The sequence below is a fragment of the Bos grunniens genome, chromosome 7 (assembly GCF_055505025.1).
Source record: "Bos grunniens cultivar Pamir isolate PY7600 chromosome 7, Bosgru_T2T1.0, whole genome shotgun sequence".
NCBI lineage: Eukaryota > Metazoa > Chordata > Mammalia > Artiodactyla > Bovidae > Bos > Bos grunniens.
In genome coordinates, this window is record NC_141171.1 from 61,267,030 (window position 1) to 61,288,534 (window position 21,505).

Here is a 21,505-nt window from a genome sequence, read left to right on the forward strand (position 1 = left end):
ATGATGCTAAAGCTGAAACTCCAGTACTTTGGCCACCTCATGTGAAGAGTTGACTCATTGGAGAAGACTGTGATGCTGGAAGGGATTGGGGGCAGGAGGAGAAGGGGACGACAGAGGATGAGATGGCTGGATGGCATCACCGACTTGATCGACATGAGTTTGGGTGAACTCCGGGAGTTGGTGATGGACAGGGGGGCCTGGTGTGCTATGGTTCATGGGGGTCGCAAAGAGTTGGACATGAGTGAGCGACTGAACTGAACTGAATAGGTTCCTAAGAACATCTGATGGTCACAAGAATCGGTTTCTTTGACTATTGATGTGATCTTTGGAGTCTTAAGTATCTTAACCTCAGTTTTCTCATTTGTAAAATGAGGATAGCACATTCCCTGTGGTAGTGGTTTTCTTTGTCCTTAATTAAACTTTTATTTTGATATAATTGTAGATTCATATGTTTTCTTGATGCACCCACTGGATAAGCATGTTATCTTTGGTTATTGGACTTGATTATCTTCAGTGTTATGAGTGCTCCTGGGTGTTCTTCACTCCATCTCAATAAAACTGTCTTGTCTCCCTGTACCCGCAGGATTCCGGTGAGAGTAGCTCCTCTGCGCCAGCCACACAGTTCATTATGTTGCCTCTTCCTGCCTACTCGGTTGTGGAGAATCCCACCTCCATCAAACTGGTTAGTATGTGGGGAGTTGATGGAGATTATGGCTCTGTAAGAATTCTCTTTCAGGTAGTTTTCTAAAATTGTTAATGAACTTAGGACATGGCGACTGGCAGAGATCTCAGAGATTTTCTGGTTCAGATATTCTTAACTGGGGGTGAGGGAGTTGGGGGAGGGTCTGTGAATAGAGCTCCACAGGATCCTTGAACTCAAGTTACATACAAATTTTTCTCTTTGAGAAAGTAATTTCTTGGGATAGGTTCCATGGGTTTTATCATATTTTCTGAAGTGTTGATGTAGAAAACTTGAGAGATCACTGATAGAATTCAATCCTGTTATTGTGCAGGTTAGGGAAAAGGTCCAAAGAAGAAAAAGGACTTGTTCTGTGATTCAGGGTCACTGAGCTGCGAGACAAGGCAGAACAAGGACCCAGGGCTTTTGATTCTCAGTGTTACTTCCGTCACACGCTGCAGCGTGTGGGCTGAGACTTTGCCTTAGGGTTTTGTGAAGGACCTCCAGCACACTGTTGAGGAGAAGTGCTGTGAGCCAGCGCCTTTGTCTGTCTGCCTGTCTAGGGTGAAAGAATCTAGTCTTTCATCATTAGCTGTAGGTTTTTCATGGATACCCTTATCATGTTTAGGAAGTTATTTTTTCTGGAAGTTTTTAACAGGATTGGATATTGGATTTTTGTGTGTCTTTAGAAATGATTGGGGTTTTTTTGTTGTTGTTGTTGTTAGTATGATTAATAGTATTTTTCAAATGTTAACTTTGTGTTCCTGGGGTAGACTTCACTTAGCAGTGATATATTATCCTTCTAATATATTACTGGATTGGATTTGATAACATTTTGTTCAGAATTTCTGTATTTATATTCATGAGGAATATTATTGGTCTCTTAATTTTCTTATACAGTGTTTTTCTTGTTTTAGTATCAAAGTTATGCTTCATAGAATGAGCTGTGAAATATTTTCTGCTCTGCTGTTTTTTGAAAGAGTTTTGTATAGTACTGGCATTATTTCTTCCTTAAATGGTTAGAATTATCAATGAACTCATCTGGGCCTGAAGATTTCTTTGTGGGAAGGTTTATAATGGCAAGTCCAATTTTTAAAATATATATAGAACTATTCAGATTATCTATTTTGGAGTGAGCTTTGAAAGTTTGTCTTTCACACAATTTTTAAAAACTGGTAAAATATATGTAATGAAATTTACCCTTTTAGTCAATTTTAAGTGTACAATTCAAATGCTGTTGGTGTTAAGTATATTCACAGTGTCATGCAGTCATTAGCGCTACCCATTTTCAGAACTTTTTCATCATTCCAACCAGAAACTGTATATTAAACAGTTACTCCCCATTCCCTGCCCCTGCTTTCTACCCTAGGCCCTAGTAAAGCTATTTTACTTTCTTGGAATTTGTGTATTCTAGGTACCTCAAATAAGTGGAATCATTCAAAGACTACCTTTTTAATCTGACTTTTTCATTTAACGTATTTTTAAGGTTCATCTGTCTTATGGCATGTATCAGAATTTCATTCCTTTTTATGGCTAAAAAATATTCCATTGTGTGTATATACTACGTTTTGTTTATCCATTCATAAACATTGCTGGATATTTGGTTTATTTCCACCTTTTGATTACTGTGAGTAGTGGTGATAGGAACTTTGGAATACAAATGTCTGTCTGAGTCCCTGTTTCAGTTCTTTTGGATGTAATACCCTAAGGGTAGCATTGCTGAATCATGTGGTGATTCTGTCTTTAAAGTTTTGAGGAACCTGTGTCCTTTTAATATCTATAAAATATGTAGTGATTTCCCTTCTCCATTACTGACACTGGTAATTTGGGTCTTCTTTCTTTTTTCTTGATAAACTTGGCCAGAGGTTATTGATTTTATTGCTCTCAGAGAGGGAACATTTGGGTTCATTGATCCTCTCTATTGTTTTTTTGCTTTCTGTTTCACTCATTTCTGCCATGATCTTTATTATCATTCTTCTGCTTGCTTTGGGTTTAATTTGGTCTTACCTAGTTTCTTAAGGTAGAAGCTGAGGTTATTGATTTGAGACTTTCTTTTCTAATATAGCTGCTTAGTGCTTAATTTACCTCCAAGCACTACTTCAGACTTCTCTTGTGGCTCAGCTGGTAAAGAATCTGCCTGCATTGCGGAGACCTGGGTTCAATCTCTTGGTTGGGAAGATCCCCTGGAGAAGGGAAAGGCTGCTGCTGCTGCTGCTGCTAAGTCGCTTCAGTTGTGTCCGACTCTGTGCAACCCTATAGACAGCAGCCCACGAGGCTCCCCAGTCCCTGGGATTCTCCAGGCAAGAACACTGGAGTGGGTTGCCATTTCTTCTCCAATGCATGAAAGTGAAAAGTGAAAGTGAAGTCTTTTAGTTGTGTCTGACTCTTAGCGACCCCATGGACTGCAGCCTACCAGGCCCCTCCACCCATGGGATTTTCCAGGCAAGAGTACTGGAGTGGGGTGCCATTGCCTTCTTCGAGGGAAGGGTTACCCCCTCCAGTATTCTGGCCTGGAGAATTCCATGGTCTGTATAGTCCATGGGGTTGCAAAGAGTCGGACACGACTGAGCGACTTTCACTTTGACTTTCAAGCAGTACTTTTAGTGGCATGCCACAAATTTTGGTAGGGTATGTTTTCATTTTTATTCAGTTGGAAATGCTTTCTAACTTATTTGACCCATGAGTTATTTAGAGGTGTATCACTTTCCAAATATTTGGGATTTTCCAGATATCTTTCAGTATTGATTTCTGATTTGATTCCATTGTGATTAGAACTTTGTAGTTTGTGTAAGATCTGAATCCTTTTAAATTGAGTGTGGCTTATTTTATGGCTCAGAGTATGGATTCTCTTGATAAATGGTCTAAGTACATTTGAAAAGAGTGTGTAATCTGCTGTTGGATGGAGTGTTCTGTACATTTCAGATTAGGTTGAGTTGATTTGTGATGTTCCTTGCTGATTTTCTGTCGGCTGTTTCTGTCAACTGCTAAGAAAGCATCTGCCATTCATCATAGATTTGTGTGTTTCTTTTTGCAGTTCTGTTAGTTTATGTGTCATGTATTTTGACTGTTATTAAATACATAAACATTTAGGATTGTTAAATTCTCTGGATACGTTTATTGTTCCTTTATTAAGAAATGGCATTTATCTCTCACACTGTTGCCTGTGAAATCTACTTAGGTCTGATATCAAGCTTGCTTTTGATTATTGTTATTAACGAGCTATATATTTTTCCATCTTTCTACCTTTTTGTAGCTTTGTATTTAAAGTACCTTTTTGGTAGACAGCATATAGTTTGACTGTAAGAGCAAGACCTGTCTGACTGTCTCTGCCTTGTAATTTAGGTATTTAGTATTTAGGCACTATATATTTAATGTGATTATTAATATGATTTGGTTTAAATATGTCCTCTTACTTCTTGTTATTGTTTTGGTTATGTTTTGTTATATTTTCTTTTGAAATGCTTGAATATTTTTTTAAAAAATTATTTGTTTATTTCTGGCTGCCCTGGGTCTTCATTGCTGCATGTGGGCTTTTTACAGGTTGCGGTGGGTGGGAGTTACTCGAGCTGTGGTGCTCAGGTTTCTCACTGCAGAGCGGGCGCCAGAGCGTACGGGCTTCAGTGGTCGCAGCTCCTGGGCTCAGTAGTGGCGGCGCGTGTGCTTAGTTGCCCCCAGGCGTGTGGAATCCTCCCCGACCAGGGATTGAACCCGTGTTCCCTGCATTAGCAGGTGGATTCTTTTTTTTTTTTTTTTTTTGATTCTCCTTCCATGCTTCCAAATCAAACCACATATATCCTTGGTCCTCCTCAACACACAAATTGGTACAAAAAGTTAAGGAAGAAGGAGAAGGAATAACATATTTGAGGAATAATTTGCACATGATAGTTTTACTTTGTTGTTCAATTTCTAAGTCATGTCCAACTCTTTGCAACTGCATGTACTGTACCATGCCAGGCTTCCTTGTCTTTCACTATCTCCTGGAGTTGGGTCAAACTCATGTCCATTGAGTTGGTGATAGTATCTAACCATCTCATTCTCAGCTGCCCCCTTCTCCTTGTGCCTTCAGTCTTTCCCAGCATCATGATCTTTTCCAATGAGTTGACTCTTCACATTAGGTGGCCAAAGTATTGGAGCTTTGGCATCAGTCTTTCTTTTTTTTTTTTTTTTGAAACGAGAATATCTCTCAGCATTTTAAGGCAGGTTGTCCTATACAAGCCACTATTTGTAAGTTAAGCTTAAATACTTTGAGGACCTGCCATACATGTTTTAATGCTAATACATATGATTAGATTTTTTAATTTAATTTTTGCAGTTAAATTTTTTTTTTTTACGCCTTCACATAGATTTTAATTGAAATTAGGTTTAAAGGTCAAATTTATTTCTTAATGTTTGTACTGGGTGATCTGAATATTGTATGTGTTATGAATGTGTATGCCTTCATCTTAGTTTTTTTGAACATGTTATCTGTTTAAGCAGAAACCATACATTTTATCTACAGTTTCTGCTGTAATTAAATTATTCATGTGGCAAATCCAAATGCTATCCAGGCCAGGTGGATTCTTAACCACTGGACCACCAGGGAACTCCAAACTGAATATTTTTAATGAATCCATTTTATCTCGTTTATTGGTCTATGGCTTATTAACTTTGTCTTCGTTACTTGTTGGTTTTTTTTAGGGTACATATCTTGGTTTCTTTTAGGTACATATATTTAACTTGTCATAGTCTGCCTTTTCCTCTTAAAATTCCCGCTACAGATAAATAATACTTTATTAGATAAGAAAGTTGTAGTAAACTATTTTTCCTGAGCCTTTCCTCTTCAGGAAATTAATGTTCTTTCATGGTCTAATAAATGTTAAATCAAGTTCTAGAAGAGCAACATCAGCCTTGAACACTGGCATTATTTTCTAAAGTCATTTCTGTACGCTGCTGTTTAGGAGTATTTCCAAGTTGGTGGTGATTTATTTATGGAACTAACTTTTCTCTGATGACTATTCTGTGTGGGGCCACAGTCAGAGAAAAGAGAAATGTTTTATTTTCCATTAAAAATAGTCTTACAAACTTTTTGTTCCTCAAGATATACCCATTAAGCAGAAAGGGCAGGTGATTTTACAGAAGAGGAAATCAAGGGCCCAAGAGCAAAGATGAATTACCCCCAGCTCATTCAGTGTGACAGTGACGAAGTTGGAACCCAAATCCTTTTTCCTGGGGCCACACAACTTCACACTCATCCTTGATTTGCTACCACTGTCGTATCCCTTTTTCCTTAGGTGTTCTGGCCAGAGGCAGCCTAGGGGCAGCTTGGTGTTTCCTAAGGGAGGTTTTTGCTTTCTGGCCGGGCTAGGGAGACAGGGATTAGTAGCTGGGTAAACCATTCATAAGTGACTGAACAGATCTCACAGGAAAGTGTTTTCTTTCCAGCATTAATCAAGAAATGGAGCGTGGCTAATTTCTATTTGTAGCTGAAATGTAATACATTCTGTTCAAAGGGAAATCACTAGAGATTGATTATGTGAGCCAGTGATTGAATATATGTATACAAATAATCAAATTCTGTTGAGTGTCAAAGGAACTGGTTTCAACTGGAGTTCCCTCTCATTTATTTGGTGACTGGACTGTTTTTATATCTTTGAATCCTAGATTCTAGGTTCTTTGATTTTTAACTAATAAGAGAGAAGATGAAGCAAGTTCTTTGATGTGTGGAGAGCCGTAGGGTGCAGCAGGATGCGTGGAAGGAGTTTTGACTGTCTTCTAGGGCTCTCTCTGTCCTTGAGTCACCACATGATTCATGATTTGAAACAAAGCATTTAACCACTCTGAACCTCAGTAGTAGTAATACCTGCCTCATAGTATTGCTGAGAACTTCAAGTGCGACATCGATAGTGTTTAGCATTGTGTGGTACTTCACTTAATTAATTGTAACTATCATAATCTCTATTCTTCTGGTACCTAACTCTGTAACCCTAGGCAGTTGTCTTTCTTCATTTGCATTCACTCTCTCCATTTCTAAAAAGTGAACTAACTAGTTGTATTTTAGGGCCTTTCCAATTCTGACCTTTTAAGATCATGAACTGGCTAATTTTTTGCAAGCTGGTATCTTCCTGCCATTGTTGGGGTTATAACAGTCATGAGGATCTGAGAGAGATTAGATTGTACTGTTGATTCTGACTTTTTTTTTTTTTTACAGACAACTACATACACCCGACGGGGCCATGGAACGTGCACCAGCCCAGGCTGCTCCTTTACATATGTCACCAGGCACAAACCACCTAAGTGCCCTACCTGTGGTAACTTCCTTGGAGGGAAGTGGATCCCAAAGGTAAAGTCCATTGGCCATCACTGCTTTGGAAACCTCACAAAGTAAACTTACTGTTCCCCTTAAGAATAGATGACTTAAATTCATATTCATTTAACTTTTCTGATGCTACAAATAAGTCAGTTTCTTTCTTTTTAAGAAGAAAGAATAAAATGTTATCCATAACCTCCATCCAAACAAAAGCCATTGTTAAGATTTCAGTGTCTGTTAAGATTTTTTCTAGTCTTTATCTGTGGGTATAGAAATTCTGTATCTTGTCTTTTTTCTTTTACCATACCATATCATTAAATATTCTTCAAAAGCGTTACCTTTAATTGCTTCATAGTTTTCCATGAATGACTATACTGTGTTAAATTATTCACTTCCTGTTAGGGTCGCATTTTTAGCAATCCACCCCCCACACTAACTGCTTAGCTATTCATACACACAGGGCACATCTCATTCCTTAGCTCTGAGTCCTTTTAGTTTCGTGTGGAAAGTGTTAGTTGCTCAGTAGTGTCTGACTCTTTGCAATCCCATGGCCTGTAGCCCAACAGGCTCCTCTGTTCATGGGATTTTCCAGGCAAGAATACTGGAGTGGGTTGTCATTTCCTTCTCCAGGGAATCTTCCCGACCCAGGGATCAAACCCAGGTTGCCCACATTGCAGGCAGATTCTTTACCGTCTGAGCCACTAAGGAAGCCCACTTAGTTTCCTATAGCTTCTATTAAAAGTGGAGGTCTTTAACCCAGTATTCAAGCTCTGCCATAGTTTAACTTTCCAAATATGTACTTCTGTCTCCAAATAAATGGTGCTCGGTAAATAAATGAGCATTAGAGCTATGCCCCTGTGATGTTCAGTTCAGAACATGTTTTTTGTTACCTGTTGTATGCTTGGCACTGACTATAAATCATACATACTTGCTACATTTTTGATATGAGACTAAATTATCTAGGGACAAAAAGACTAAAATAGAAGTGGTTTTATAGAGGAGATGATTTGGAAAGAGCAATAGAATTTGGGTAGATAGAAAAGGAAAGAGAAGGCATTATTTTTGTGAAAATAGTTTAGGCTTAGGATTGTGTTCATCATGTGTTTCAACTCATGGTCCAGACTTATCTTCTCTGAGAGAAAACTTACATAGTATCATACTTACTAAGTTCCTTTGGGGCATTTTCCACAGAACATTTCTTAGAAAATTATCAGGATAGTGACTTTTGCCCTCTGGCTAAGTATTGAAGTTCAGGATAGCACCAGTTTTGGAGACAGAATAGGTTAATAATTAAGAATATAATTCTGGAGTCAGCTTCCTCAGTTCAGACCTTAACTTTGTAACCTTGGGAAAGTCATTCTACATTTCTGTTCTTGATTTAGGCTTCCTTTCATTTGTAAATAGAAATTAAGAATATTACCTACATCAATAGGGTTGTTGGAGGGGTCAGATGAAATTGTCCATGCAAAGTGGATGGTTCATTTCTAGTGTAATTATATATTCAATCCTCTGTAGGGGTTCACTGCTCCCATTGTTGGCAGCAGTATAATTGTCTCTTGTTACTGGCTGTGAACATTAACACTTCAAGGGGCAGGAAATACCTAGGGGTTTGTGGAGTTTTCTTGTTGTTGTGAAGCCATTTCATTTATTCCCACCCTAATTATTCTCCCAAAATACACTTCCCCAACTGCGGTAGGAAGATTGAATTGGGTAGTAGTTGGACTTCTCCTTGGCCGCCTTCACTGATGCACAGCACGTCTGTCAGATGATCTTGTTTCCTGTGCTTTTGCACGAGTCTAACCTATCCTGTGCATAATCTGCTTCAGATTCTGTTTGGACTTTGGCTTTCTTTCCTTTTTCATTTTGTCTTCTCCACTCCCTTTTATTGAAATAACTTTTAAGCCATTCTTTTTCTGAGATCGAACTCATGACATGCATAAATTTTTTTTCTTAGCTACTTGTCTCTTGTCTTTACTTGCTAAGTTAGAAATTTTTTTCTCCAAGATTTTTGCAAGAATTACTATGTAAGGATTTCCCTGGTGGTCCAGTGGTTAAGAATCCACCTTCTAATGCAGGAGACACAGGTTCAATCCCTGGTTGGGGAATTGAGATCCCACATGCCGTGGGGGCAACTAAGCCCATTCACCACAACGAAGAGCCGATGCCGCCAAATAAATAATAAGTAAATATTTTTAAAAAAGAATTAACGTGTGAAGAGCATATACTGTGATTTCTAAGTCTCCTTGGAACAGAATAAGTAATTGTGAGAAGAAAAAGGGTAACATTGTAGCATAAATGCATTTAAAATTTTATAGATAAAAGTGACCTTGGTTATCAGCTAGTTCAACTCCCAGTTTCCAGCTGAGGAAAAATAGATTGAGGAGAAATGACTTGTTACATTCACATTGTTAATTATGCTATTGCCTTTTCCACTAAACCAAACTGCAGGCATTGCTGTGCTGTTAAGCTGCAGAATCTTAAGATTTCTTGAGTTCTGATTTTTGAAGGAGCAAGTATAAATAGTTTCTGAAAGTTCCAAATATGTCCATGCCAGTCAGGAAATGACTCACCTTTTCTTATATTGTTCTGGAGTTCATACTAGCTAAAATTAGCCCAAGAAACATGTGGCTCAGTTCCCAGTGAGTTGGATGGAACAAAAGATGGTATATAAGGCTCTTTAGGTCAAGGCCTCACTCCTATAGCAGTAATTGAGGTCTCTGCACGAGGAACTGGTAGTATTTGTCTTCCATCTTGAAAGAAAGTGACATCTAAAAAGGGTACGCTGAGTGAAGGAAATGTGAGATCACTAGCTCAAGTTTTTTTGCTCTGTTTGCTTAAATTACTCAGTCTTCCTGCAAAGAATTTTTGTCTATAGCCTACTTAGTGGACAACATTTTGCTCAGATACCTCATCTCAAGGATTTGGTTTAACATGTCTCCTGTTTTTCTGCCGACTTCCCTCTTGAGCAGTCAGGAAGCTGAGTACAATTTACTAAGAATGTTTCTTGTCCTCATGGTTTGTCATCATGTGTTAGAACCTGCTGCTGCTACTCTGCTAAGTCGCTTCAGTCGTGTCTGACTGCAGCCCCATAGACGGCAGCCCAACAGGCTCCCCCGTCCCTGGGATTCTCCAGACAAGAACACTGGAGTGGGTTGCCATTTCCTTCTCCATATTAGAACCTAAGAATGCTTTATTGGAGATTTCTTAAAGGTTATCTATGTTGGTTCTTAGCCAGAGGCACCATGTGGCCCAGAGGGACTTTAGAAGTGTAAGAGGTTTTTGGTAGTCAGTGACTGGCAGACAGTACTGAAATCTAGTGGCTCTGGCCACAGGTACTGAGCTTCCTGAAAAGTACAAAGAGGGGTCCTGCCCCTCCATGAACAATTAAGTCTCCCAAAAGGCTGTCTGCCTGCCATTGACCCAAGAGCTCTCTTTTTCCATAATGGGGAATGAGGAATCAGATTAAGCTTGCCTCAGGTGACATAAGCAGTTACGATGAAGCAGAGCCTAGACAGAACGCAGCTTTTGTGTTTTGTCTTCTAGTTTATAGTGCCTTTCACTATTCATGTGGAAGAAAAAACCTCTGAGACCCATTCTGGACACAACCACTGTTAAGAAATTTTTTTAAGAAGTAAAAAAGGCCTTGAACAGTCAGAGGTCGAGGTAAAAAATGCCAGCATTTGTTTGCTGAAACCTAAAGAAACATGTCATTAGGAAATTTATTAGAAGAATAGGTTTATCCTAACTATAGCCTTGAATATTGTGGTGAAAGGAAACTGGAATCAGAAGACTTAGGTTCAGGCCAGTTTTATAAAACTTGGGGCCTGAAGTCAGCCTCTTCCTCTCTCAGCCTCAACTTCTTATCTGTTGTTCATACATTATTGTTACGAGGATCAAATAAGAGAATATTTGTAAATGTGTTGTCAATTGTAAAATGCCACATGCATAAAAGGTTTCCTTATTTTTTCTAGGAAAAGCCAGCCAAAGTCAAAGTGGAATTGACTTCTGGTGTCTCCTCCAAAGGCTCTGTGGTTAAAAGAAATCAGCAGCCTGTCACCACTGAGCAAAATTCCGCTAAGGAAGACGCTTCCAAACTGACTCTGGAGAACTCAGAGGCTGTAAGCCAGCTTCTCAGTGTAGCTCCTCCAAGAGAAGTGGGTGAGGAGAATGAGTGGGAGGAAGTGATCATCTCAGATGCCCATGTTTTGGTTAAGGAAACTCCTGGGAATCATGGTGCAGCAGTCATTAAGACGCCAGTGGTCAAGCCTGAGGTCTCTCTGGGAACAACTGAAAATGACAGTCCTGGACTAGACGTGCCACCGCCAGCCGAGGGGACCAGCACCTCCGGTTCACTCCCTGCTCCTAAAAAGCCTACAGGGTAACCCAGTGTGTTTATGTATAGCGTTGCGTTTAGAATAGCAGTTTGTGAAGTGCCCTGTGTTTGTGTTGTCCGTGTCTTCCTGAGACAGGCAACAGAGCCCAATTCATGGTCTCTATGTTAGATACAGAAACCAAAGCCTAGAGCCACTGATTTGCCATTTCTCCTATACTCTGCTGTCTTTTCAGTACTGTTCTGGTCCTATACATCTCTTCAGTCAGTCTCCCTAAAGCATTTTTTGTAGAGTCTTGCTAGTACAGACTGTGGGCAGTGTTACAGACCTAATATTCGATCCTGGCTCCTACATTTGGAAAGCAAGGCATTATTAAGACATCTTATGTAAAGATTCCTGTCCTGGTGGTCAGAGAACTAAATTCTGATTGTGACTCTTTTCTGGGCTTCTATTTGACTGGGCACAGTCACTTCATACTCATTCTCCCCCTCTGGAAAATTTTGAGTTGAGTCTTCTAAAAAAAAAAAAATCATATCCTCAGTGCCTGACCATACTGCCTGAAAAAGATCACATGTAAAGCTTTCAGATAGGAGCAGTCCATAAGTATGGGCTGTTTTTCCTCCCGTTTTTAGAGGTTTAACTGGATGCTCTATGTAGCTGCTTTGCAAAGGCAACTATCATCTTAAAATGGAAATCCCTTATTTGTTTATATCAGTGGTTCTCAAAGGGGCACAGTTCCCCAGGGGACATTGTGGCAGTGTTTAGAGACATTTCTGGTTGATAGAGTTGGGGAGAGAGTGCACTGGCCTCTACTGATAGAGGCCAAGGATGCTGCTAGACATCCTGCGCTGCACAGGCCAGCCTCTTGTGCCAGAGAATTATTTGGCCTGAAATGTTAGTAGTGTCATGGTTTAGAAATTCTCATTTATATTATTATGATGAAATTTTTTATTGTTGAATAGAAAATATACTTAGTTCAAACTCCAAGATGTAAGAAATATATCCTGAAAAAAAACTTTCTGTCCCATCCTTCAGTGCTCCATTCCCATTTACCACAGACTTGCTGTGTTTTTAGAGATAATTTTATGTATATATAAACAGATAGGAGTGTGTTTGTGTGTTTATAATAATGTTAAGGTTTTTAAGTCAAGATATTAAAATATGTATGTTATGCTAACATTTGTGTAAAGAAAGGTGGGAAAACATGTGATGTTTGTACATACAGAGTTAACTCTTGAACAAACACGGACTTGATGGTGTGGGTCCACTTACATACGGATTTTTTTCAGTACATACATTCTCTTGTGCTACATGGTGTGCAGTGGGTTGAATCTGCCACATGGGGAACTCTGGATATGGAGGAAAGGCTGTGCAGTTATCACCGAGCTTTTGAGTACGTGTAGGTCAGTTCCCCTAATACATGCTGTTCAAGGTCAATTGTGTGTGTGTGTCTATTTTTTTCCCCCACCTTTCTTTACACAAATGGCAGCATAACATACATACTTTGACTCATTGCCTTTTAAAATTTAACAATATATCAATACTTTGAGATGGTTCTGTGTCCTTAGAGAAGGATGCTGTGCACTTTTGGTTTGGGCAGCTGAAGCACTTTAGCCAAGGTGTATTGAGGCCTCCTATGGACAGGCTTATGCTCAAATTGGAGCTACAGAGATGAAGAAAACATGGACCGTGTTTTCCAGGGTCTCTCAGCAGCCCTCATGTGGGAGACTGATATACCAAATACTTGAGTTTACTAGGGGTGGATTAGATGTTATAACTACATTGGCTGTTGATAATTCCTCACTGTAGGCATGGTTTTACACTTTTTAAAAATCTTCATAATGACCCATGAAGTACCTGTAATTACTTTCCCATTTTACTTATTAGAAACTTGAGGTAAACAGAAGTGACATTTCTTGCCCAGGGTTACAGAGCTGCTTAATGGTTTAATTAATGTCTAAAGTATGACATTTTAACCAGGACAGTATTCCTCTAATAAAGTACTATCTGGAGATAGCATTTTGATTTTCTTCCCCTTGGTCTGGAATTTCTAGGAGAGTTTCCTTCTTTTTTTTTTTCCCCCCAGAGTTGACCTGCTCACTCCTATGCCCAGAGCCCCAGAGCTTAAAGGCAGAGCACGGGGCAAGCCATCATTACTGGCTGCGGCAAGACCCATGAGAGCAATTCTTCCAGCCCCAGCTAATGTGGGCCGAGGCAGCAGCATGGGACTGCCCAGGGCCAGGCAGGCCTTTCCTCTGAGTGGTAAGGTCTGGGACAGACCGGGAGGAGGGACTGTTGAAAGGGAAGGGGGCAGGAGTCGGGGTTGAGCATGGAGATGAGAGACTTAGGGCAACTCTGAATGCACTTAAGTCACCAGTTTGGCTCCTGGTTGTCTCAGATAAGACTCCCTCTGTGAGGACTTGTGGCCTGAAGCCAAGCACGCTGAAGCAGCTGGGCCAGCCCATCCAGCAGCCATCTAGCACTGGTGAGGTGAAGGTAAGACCATTCCCCAGAGGGGGAGCTCCCTGGGGGGCTGGCTGCTCTGAGAACAGGGCTTCCATTGAGTGTCTCAAAGCCATAGGGAAAAAGCCTCCATTATTACACTGGTAGAGCTCTGGGAGTAGGTTTAGCATGAATGACTTGTCTATTTTTTAATTTCTTGTTATGTGTACTTTTATTTAGAAACAATTTAAAACAAAGTTGTAAGAATAAAAGTAGTACAAAGAGCACCTGTGCACTCTCTAACGTCACCTGTTAACGTATTAGCCCATTTTGCATTAACATTTGTGCTCATGTATCTTCCCCATTGTGTGTGTGTGTGTATTTAAAATAGGCATGATTTAAGGATAACATGGCCTTTTACTCTTTAATGCTTAATTGTGCATTTCCTAAAAATAGAGGTATTTTGTTACTGAATGAAACTTGATACTTTTTCATTTGTATTCCAGTTTTGTCAGTTTTACCCAGTTAAGTCCATTATAGCATTTTCTACTTCAGTACAGGATCTGGTCTAGGATTAGATACCGCATTTAGTTGTCATATCTTTTTAGAAAAAAATGAATGCATGATTGCTGTAGTAAGTTCAGGTAAGGCAGAAAGAAAATAAGTCTTATGATCCTGTCACCTAGAAATAACAATTATTGACAGTCTGGTGTGCACTGTTTCAGCCCTGAAGTCCTTTCCTGCATTTGTCTGTGTTTATGCTTTAAATGTAATCTTTCAAACCTAAAAGAATGGCTCTTTCTCCATATACTGGCTTGTTGTTCATTCACCAAGTCAAGTCCGACTCGTCACAATGCCATGGATTGCAGGCCGCCAGGCTTCCTTGCCCCTCACTGTCTCCCAGTTTGCCCAAGTTCATGTCCGTTGAATTGGTGATGCCATCCAACCATCTCATCCACTGGCTTGTAACCAGTACAGTTCATTCGATTTAATAATAAAGCTGTTAAAGACTTATTACCAGGTGTCAAAATTGCATGTGTTGAAGCACATTTTTTCTTACATTTTTTGTTGTAGTTCTCTTTGCCATATGTGACTTGAATATGATCAAAGTTCCTTAAATCAGCAGTTTTCTGAGCATGCCTATCAGTAATAAACACATTTCTACATCAGTAGACATACATACAGCTACACATTAAAAGCTTAATGAAGCTATGCCCGTATTAAATGCAGTCATTTTTCCATTTGTTTTTCAAAGTCCTGATTTCAGCCCATTAAATTAATTTCCTGACCCCTCAGTTTGAAATTGAAAACCCCAAAACGGACCAAATTGGAATAGGAACATCAGTCTGCCTTCTCCCTTGCCCTGTGCTGTCAGGTAACTGCTTTTATGTGATAGTTGTAAATCGGTCCCGACAAGGGTATCAGCCAGCTTCTCATTTGAAGGTTGATCTTTTTCACCCAGTAGTGGTGACGCCTCTGGGTGCATGTGTGGTCTTTGAGTATAGAAGGCTGGTAATGAGTCTGCTTCAGCTACTTCCTAGATCTCCAGGCCTTAGAACCCCTTTATGTGTATAAATTGCCAGTCTTTGTAGTTTCCTTTTAATTTGCAAATTCAGTATTTGTAAAAGCTATAAATGCTCTTGCTACTAGTCTTAAACCAGTTAAGTGACATGAGATCTTATATTCTGAAAATTAAATTATTACAGAATAGTTATTTTTAACTTAGAATGCTTTCTTTATCATTTTTGCATTTTGTGTAGAACATTTGAAAAATTTATAGCTACTGGTAAAATGGGAAACAACCATTATCTTCCCCTCAACCTGTGACATTTTAGTGAATAATCTTTCAGACTTTTTTTTTTGGCATGGCCAAAATGGGATCTTAGTTCCCTAATCAAGGATCAGACACAGGCCCCTGACTGTGGAAGTGCAGAGTCCTAACCATTGGACTGCCAAGGAATTCCACACACTTCTTTATGTCAGCATAATTCAACCACATATTTGTGTATAGAGCAATTATATGCTTTTCTCACTTTGTAGTAGTTGTAAATCTGATTTATAGTGTTACCAATACGCAGTGTTAGAAGCTGTGCAAAGGAATGTGGCAACCCCCGGAGTTGAAAGTGACACTCAATCTTTGGTGGGCTGGTGACTGCTGACTAGCATCCCAGAGGGCTCATTTGGAGCGTAGCTCTACAACTTCCTGGGCAACTGTTTCCTCAAGCTGTTTCAGTACATAGGACCTCAGGAGCTTGACTGAGGTTCAGAAGCACTAAGTAATTTGTTTTGATCTGCAGCTATCAAATGGCCAAACCAACAGGACATCTCAGGTGAAAGTTGTGGAGGTCAAGCCCGATATGTTTCCTCCATATAAGTACAGCTGCACTGTCACCCTGGTAAGGGGAACTGAGGGATGGGTGGACACAGGGGTGGTTTGGTTGTGTGGTGGAGGGTGAGTAGGAGTCTGGGGGGCGGGGAGTGGTACTTGGGAGTGAGAGTAGGGTGAGGGCTCGATCATTGATTCTAAACATCTTGTCAGTGGAACAAATCATAGTAGTTACTGAGTGAATCAGCTAGGTTTCTTGTTTTTCCCAAGTGAGATCCGTAAAGTATAGGCCAGCTGACCAAGGTATTTTTCTTGAGAGTAGTTCTCTTGGAAAGTCACTGAGAATTCAGTCCAGCTTCAGCATTCAGCCGTCTTTAGATCTTTTAGTGCTCTGCATGTAAGTTTGAGAAATGTATTTTTTTCTACCTAAAACAGTCACATTCAGTGCTAGTATCTGATAGGGTTTGAGAAGTGCTTTAGTAAATGCAACTTATTTTGTTCAATCTGGTGTTTCCCACCAAGGTTTTCCCTCCCCCATTTTTATTTTTAACATAACATATTAACATCCCCAAAAACAAATGTGTGGCTCTGGGGTCATTCTTTTGCAGGCTAAGCAGCCTGGAGCAGTGAAATAAACACTAGATGTGGAAAGACCTAGTCCAAAAGTGGTTCTGGCTCTATTGCTGGCATGCCATCTGACCTTGAGGCTCTTTCCGTCTCTGGTCCTCACAGTTTTCACTGTCTGTAAAATACTCTGTTGGCTTAGAAAGCATGTTTTGGGGCTTCTCTTGCTTAATACTCTCTAATTTTGTTGATCCTTAAGGTACCAAACCAGCCAGGTAACCTTTGGCAGTTTCCCTGGATGAGTGAGATGCACAGATTTTGAGAAAGCAGCTAGATATTTTTAAATTCAAGATGTTTAAAAATTCAGAAATTTCTTTTGAGCACATTCTTTGTGCCGTGCCCTGTGCTGTGCATTCAGTAGGAACAAGACAACATAGTATGGTGGGTCATCGCCTTTTCTGGCCCTGTCTTGGGAAGAGGGCTCTCTTATCCTGGAGAGCTGCTTAGGCTTCATTTTCCAAAGGCCCAGCCACTCCCTTCTTTGTGCTGTCCATCCCTTCACTGTCTCTTTCCTGTGGCTATGGGAGGCCACTGGGGCACCATTTGGTGGGGACTGCCCAGGACCCTCTCTTGGGCTGATTAGACTGCAGCTTGTTTTAAGAGCCTCAGTGCCAGAGCTGTGAGCTTGTAGAGGCCACAGGTCACAATATTTCTTCAGACGGAGCTTGAAGTCTTTGGTCCCCCTGGCATTCTGTTAGAACAGACCTGCTTCACTGCTGATTGCCTGGACCCTGAAGGCATTTGAATGTCTGACCTTTGAGATTCATCTTTGTTTCACAGATAGGAGGACTTGCCAGAACTGTTCAGGCGATAACCACAGAAAAAGTATCTTGTTTCAAGGCTCTTTGAGAGCTGGTCTGAATCTGGGTTCGTAATTGTCACTCCTCCTCTGTTTTACCAGTTGCAGGTCATCCTGATTCTTGGCTGTGCACAGGTGTAAATTGACTTATAGAATTGAAATATGGTCTTATTTTTTAGGATTTGGGCCTGGCTACATCACGAGGTCGGGGAAAGTGCAAGAATCCCTCTTGTAGCTATGTCTACACCAACCGGCATAAACCTCGGATTTGTCCCAGCTGTGGTTTTAACCTTGCCAAAGACCGGACTGAGAAAACCACCAAGGTTCTCGTGAGTTCCTTCCCGAAACACACCCTCCAATCTTGGACAGGGCTCTGTTAGCAGTTCAGCTTTAGGAGAAATAAAAGGATTTCTTGGTACATTTTGTAGTTAGCACCAGAACTGGAGCCAGGTTCTAGGTTCTGAACCTGGCAAGTGCCTTCTTTGTGGGCTTCCTTATCCTCTTCGCTAAGATAAGGGAGTTTATCAGATACCTTGATCTCCGAGAATCTTCTAGCTCAGTGGACCAAGAGTTCATTCACAGGAGAAAAAAAATAGCCAACACAGGCCTTAGTGAGGATCCTGAAGTAGAAAGGGTTGGAAAGGTTACATTGTTTTAGCTTTGAGGTTGTTGAAGGACCTGTAAATAGAATTTTGCTAAATACAGAGTGCCAGCCTCAGGACTTTGTAGATGAGATTGCTGCTACTCAGGTTCCTTGCAGAGCATTTGGCCAACCACAGCGCTTTACTTCTAGCAGTCTTGGCAGGCCTGTTCCCTGAAGTGGGACCAGACTGCTGGATAGTAAAACACATTCCACTTGGCTCCTTAGGGCTTGTTTTTGTTATTTGTTTGTTTACTAGAACAAGGCAGTTTCAGGGGACCTCTGAATTTCCACATAGGAGTTTTTTTTAAGTGAACAGAAAGAGTACCTACCTAAGGCAGTGAAAAGAATGACTGGGATGAACATAAAAAGAGAGATCTCAACTCATATGCTTTGGAGGGAAAGAGGATGGCTCGCAGAACAGGTCAGGATCCAAGACGGAGCCTGGCCACTCTAGATCTAGCCCACACCTCACAAGATGTGCAGGATGTGGGTGGAAGGGAAAGGTGTGCAGTATACTCAAGGATGGGCATGAGTAGAGATGACGAGGTAGGCAGTCTGATGCTCCACTGGGTTAGAGGAGAGAGTGTATAGGGAGGAGCATGGAAAAGAAGTCTTAAAAGATTGGGACCATGTATCGTGGAAGGTCTTTAATGCTAGACTAGGCAGTTTGTTTTGCAGGCAGGGGACATACTGAATGTCCTGAGCCATGGAGAGGCCCAGAAGGTTGTGTCAGGAGGTCAGGGGGTTTGGGAGCGGACACAACTAGAGAGGTTAGGGACGACTTCTTCAAGCTAAGTTTTCTGTGTGTATGGATGGGAGGGGGCTTTCTGGCAGTGAATCTCGCCCCCTAATCTTCAGGTCTGTTTCTGTGCTTGAGATAGTATTCTGAGGTTATTGTGAGAAAGAGAAGTGGAACTAAAAGGAAAAAACACTGAGAATAGGAATTGAGAGACCTGCCTGGAAATGACCCTAAGTTGCTTGCTTTCCCTATCCTGAATTTTAGTTTCCCCATCAGTAAAACAAAGCAGGCAAGGTGGATTAGATCTGGGTGTTCTATTCTTGGGGCCATGAGCGCTAGAGAAAACTCAAGTTGAGCTTCGAGGAGTCTCAGAACTTCTTGTAGAATGCGTCCATGCCTCCCGTCACGTTCTGTTACACAGGATGCCCTCTGCTGGCAGTGAGCTTTTCCTCTGGTTTCTCCATGTGGTTGATGTGCTCCTCTTCACAGCACATTGACCACACCATGTCTTTTTTTTCCAAGAAAGTGAATGTTATTTAGTAAACAGGGATAATTCCAGTGCAATATAAAGAAAATTGATTTAGATCTAAAATTTTATACCCCAGATTAACTTTTTGTTTGTTTGAACTATTTCCTTAAGTCAGTTTCCAGAGTAAAATTTTCAGTGCTCACATACAAACACACATCTCCATGGTTCTTGATAAGTGTTGGGACTCAAATTCAGAACAGATACTTTTGACAAATACAAGAATACATATTCCCAGAATTAAACAAAATATCTGAAATAAAGCCCGTCTGGAACATCACACATTCTGTGATTACAACAGATAAAATTAGAAATAACCTGTCTACCATTGAAATAAATTATAATGGCATCCAGTGCTATCACTTCATGGCAAATAGATGGGGAAAACGCACAAACAATATCAGATGTCATTTTCTGGGGCTCCGAAATCACTGCAGATGGTGACTGCAGCCACACAATTAAAAGATGGCTTGCTTCTTGGAAGAAGAGCTGTGACAAATCTAGACAGTGTATTAAAAAGCAGAGACATCACTTTGCCACCAGAGGTCTATTGGCAGACCTTTGTTAGTCAAAGCTGTGGTTTTTCCAGTAGTCGTGTTTAGATGTGACAGTTGGACTATAAAGAACACTGAGTGCTGAAGAATTGATGCTTTTGAACTGTGGTGCTGGAGAAGACTCTTAAGAGTCCCTTGGACTGCAAGGAGATCAAACCAGTCAATCCTAAAGGAAATCAACACTGAATTTTCATTGGTATTGAAGCTCCAGTACTTTGGCCACCTGATGTGAAAAGCTAACTCATTGGAAAAGACCCTGATGCTGGAAAAGACTGAGGGCAAGAATAGAAGGGGGTGACAAGGGATGAGATGGTTGGATGGCCTCACTGACTTAATGGAGAGGAGTTTGAGCAAACTCAGGGAAATACTGAAGGACAGGAAGCCTGGTGTGCTGCAGTTCATGAGGTTGCAAAGAGTCAGACATGACTTAGTGACAGAACAACAATTATTAATTACTAATGAATACTAAATTATTAATGCATAAAAAGATTAAGATTAGTGTACAAAATGGAAATAATTTATGATCTAATAAGTGAAAAAATTTAGATGTTCTGGGTACTTTGCTTCAGTTCAGTTCAGTTGCTCAGTCATGTCCGACTCTTTGTGACCCCCATGGACTGCAGCACACCAGGCCTCCCTGTCCATCACCAACTTTCGGAGTTTACCTAAACTCATGTTCATTGAGTCAGTGATGCCATCCAACCATCTCATCCTCTGTCATCCCCTTCTCCTCCTGCCCTCAATCTTTACCAGCATCAGGGTTTTTCAAATGAGTCAATTCTTTGCCAAAGTATTGGAGTTTCAGCTTCAACATCAGTACTTTGCTTAGAACTCTGTAAAACTGTGGATATAAAGATTCTTCCCTGTTCACCTGAAACTATTACAGCATTGTTAATCGACTGCACCCCAGTACAAAATAAAACGTTTAAAACAAAAAAAGATTCTAAGGAAACAAATAGAAAATGTTGACGACACCCTGTCTTGACACCCTTAGTTCCCTGTAAGACCACAATCACTTGTCAGCCAAGTGTAATCTGTTGGCCCATACTCCTTTTTCTTTCTGGCCACGTGGCTTGTGGGATCTTAGTTCTCCTACCAGAGATTGAACCCAGGCCCTTGGCAGTGAACCACTGGTCCCAGGGAATTGCCAGCCCCCATATTTCTAATGCTGGAGCTTGCATATATAATGTGTCAGTGATTATGGAATGGAATTGAGTCCTGTGTAGGTAGATGCTCTGAACTCCTTTTTCCTATTTCATTGTAGCTGTCGATGTGGCTTGCATTATGAAAATGGATGTTGGTCTCTACTGGTGAAGTGACTTAACTTTTCTTAGTCAGACAGGAATTATCTGGGGACCTTTTGACAATTGATTTCAAGTCCCACTCTTTTTTATATTCTTTTTTTCTTTGGTTAGTTGGTAGCTGCCTACCCCCATGACCCTCATCTTCATACATTCATTCACATTCTAATTCTCTAAATTTTAGAGAAACAGAAGAAAACAATTGTTTCCCACAACACACTGTTCAGAAACCCAAGGACCTTTAAGTTTATGAGC

The 21,505-nt window shown here is 40.5% G+C and overlaps 1 protein-coding gene across 6 annotated transcripts in view; it reads left to right on the top strand.

Annotated features, from left to right (window-relative positions):
• The window catches only part of HMGXB3 (HMG-box containing 3), a 60,783-nt gene that overhangs the window by 9,494 nt on the left and 29,784 nt on the right, over positions 1 to 21,505 (top strand). For 3 of the 6 annotated variants that reach the window (XM_086412404.1, XM_086412410.1, XM_086412407.1), the window contains 7 exons: positions 584 to 682; positions 6,867 to 6,998; positions 10,937 to 11,343; positions 13,383 to 13,558; positions 13,695 to 13,792; positions 16,036 to 16,134; positions 17,667 to 17,816. In XM_086412404.1, the coding sequence (XP_086268530.1) occupies positions 584 to 682; positions 6,867 to 6,998; positions 10,937 to 11,343; positions 13,383 to 13,558; positions 13,695 to 13,792; positions 16,036 to 16,134; positions 17,667 to 17,816 (1,161 nt within the window). The remainder of the gene's footprint in view (positions 1 to 583; positions 683 to 6,866; positions 6,999 to 10,936; positions 11,344 to 13,382; positions 13,559 to 13,694; positions 13,793 to 16,035; positions 16,135 to 17,666; positions 17,817 to 21,505) is intronic. The other 3 variants (XM_086412408.1, XM_086412409.1, XM_086412405.1) reach the window with 2 other exon arrangements.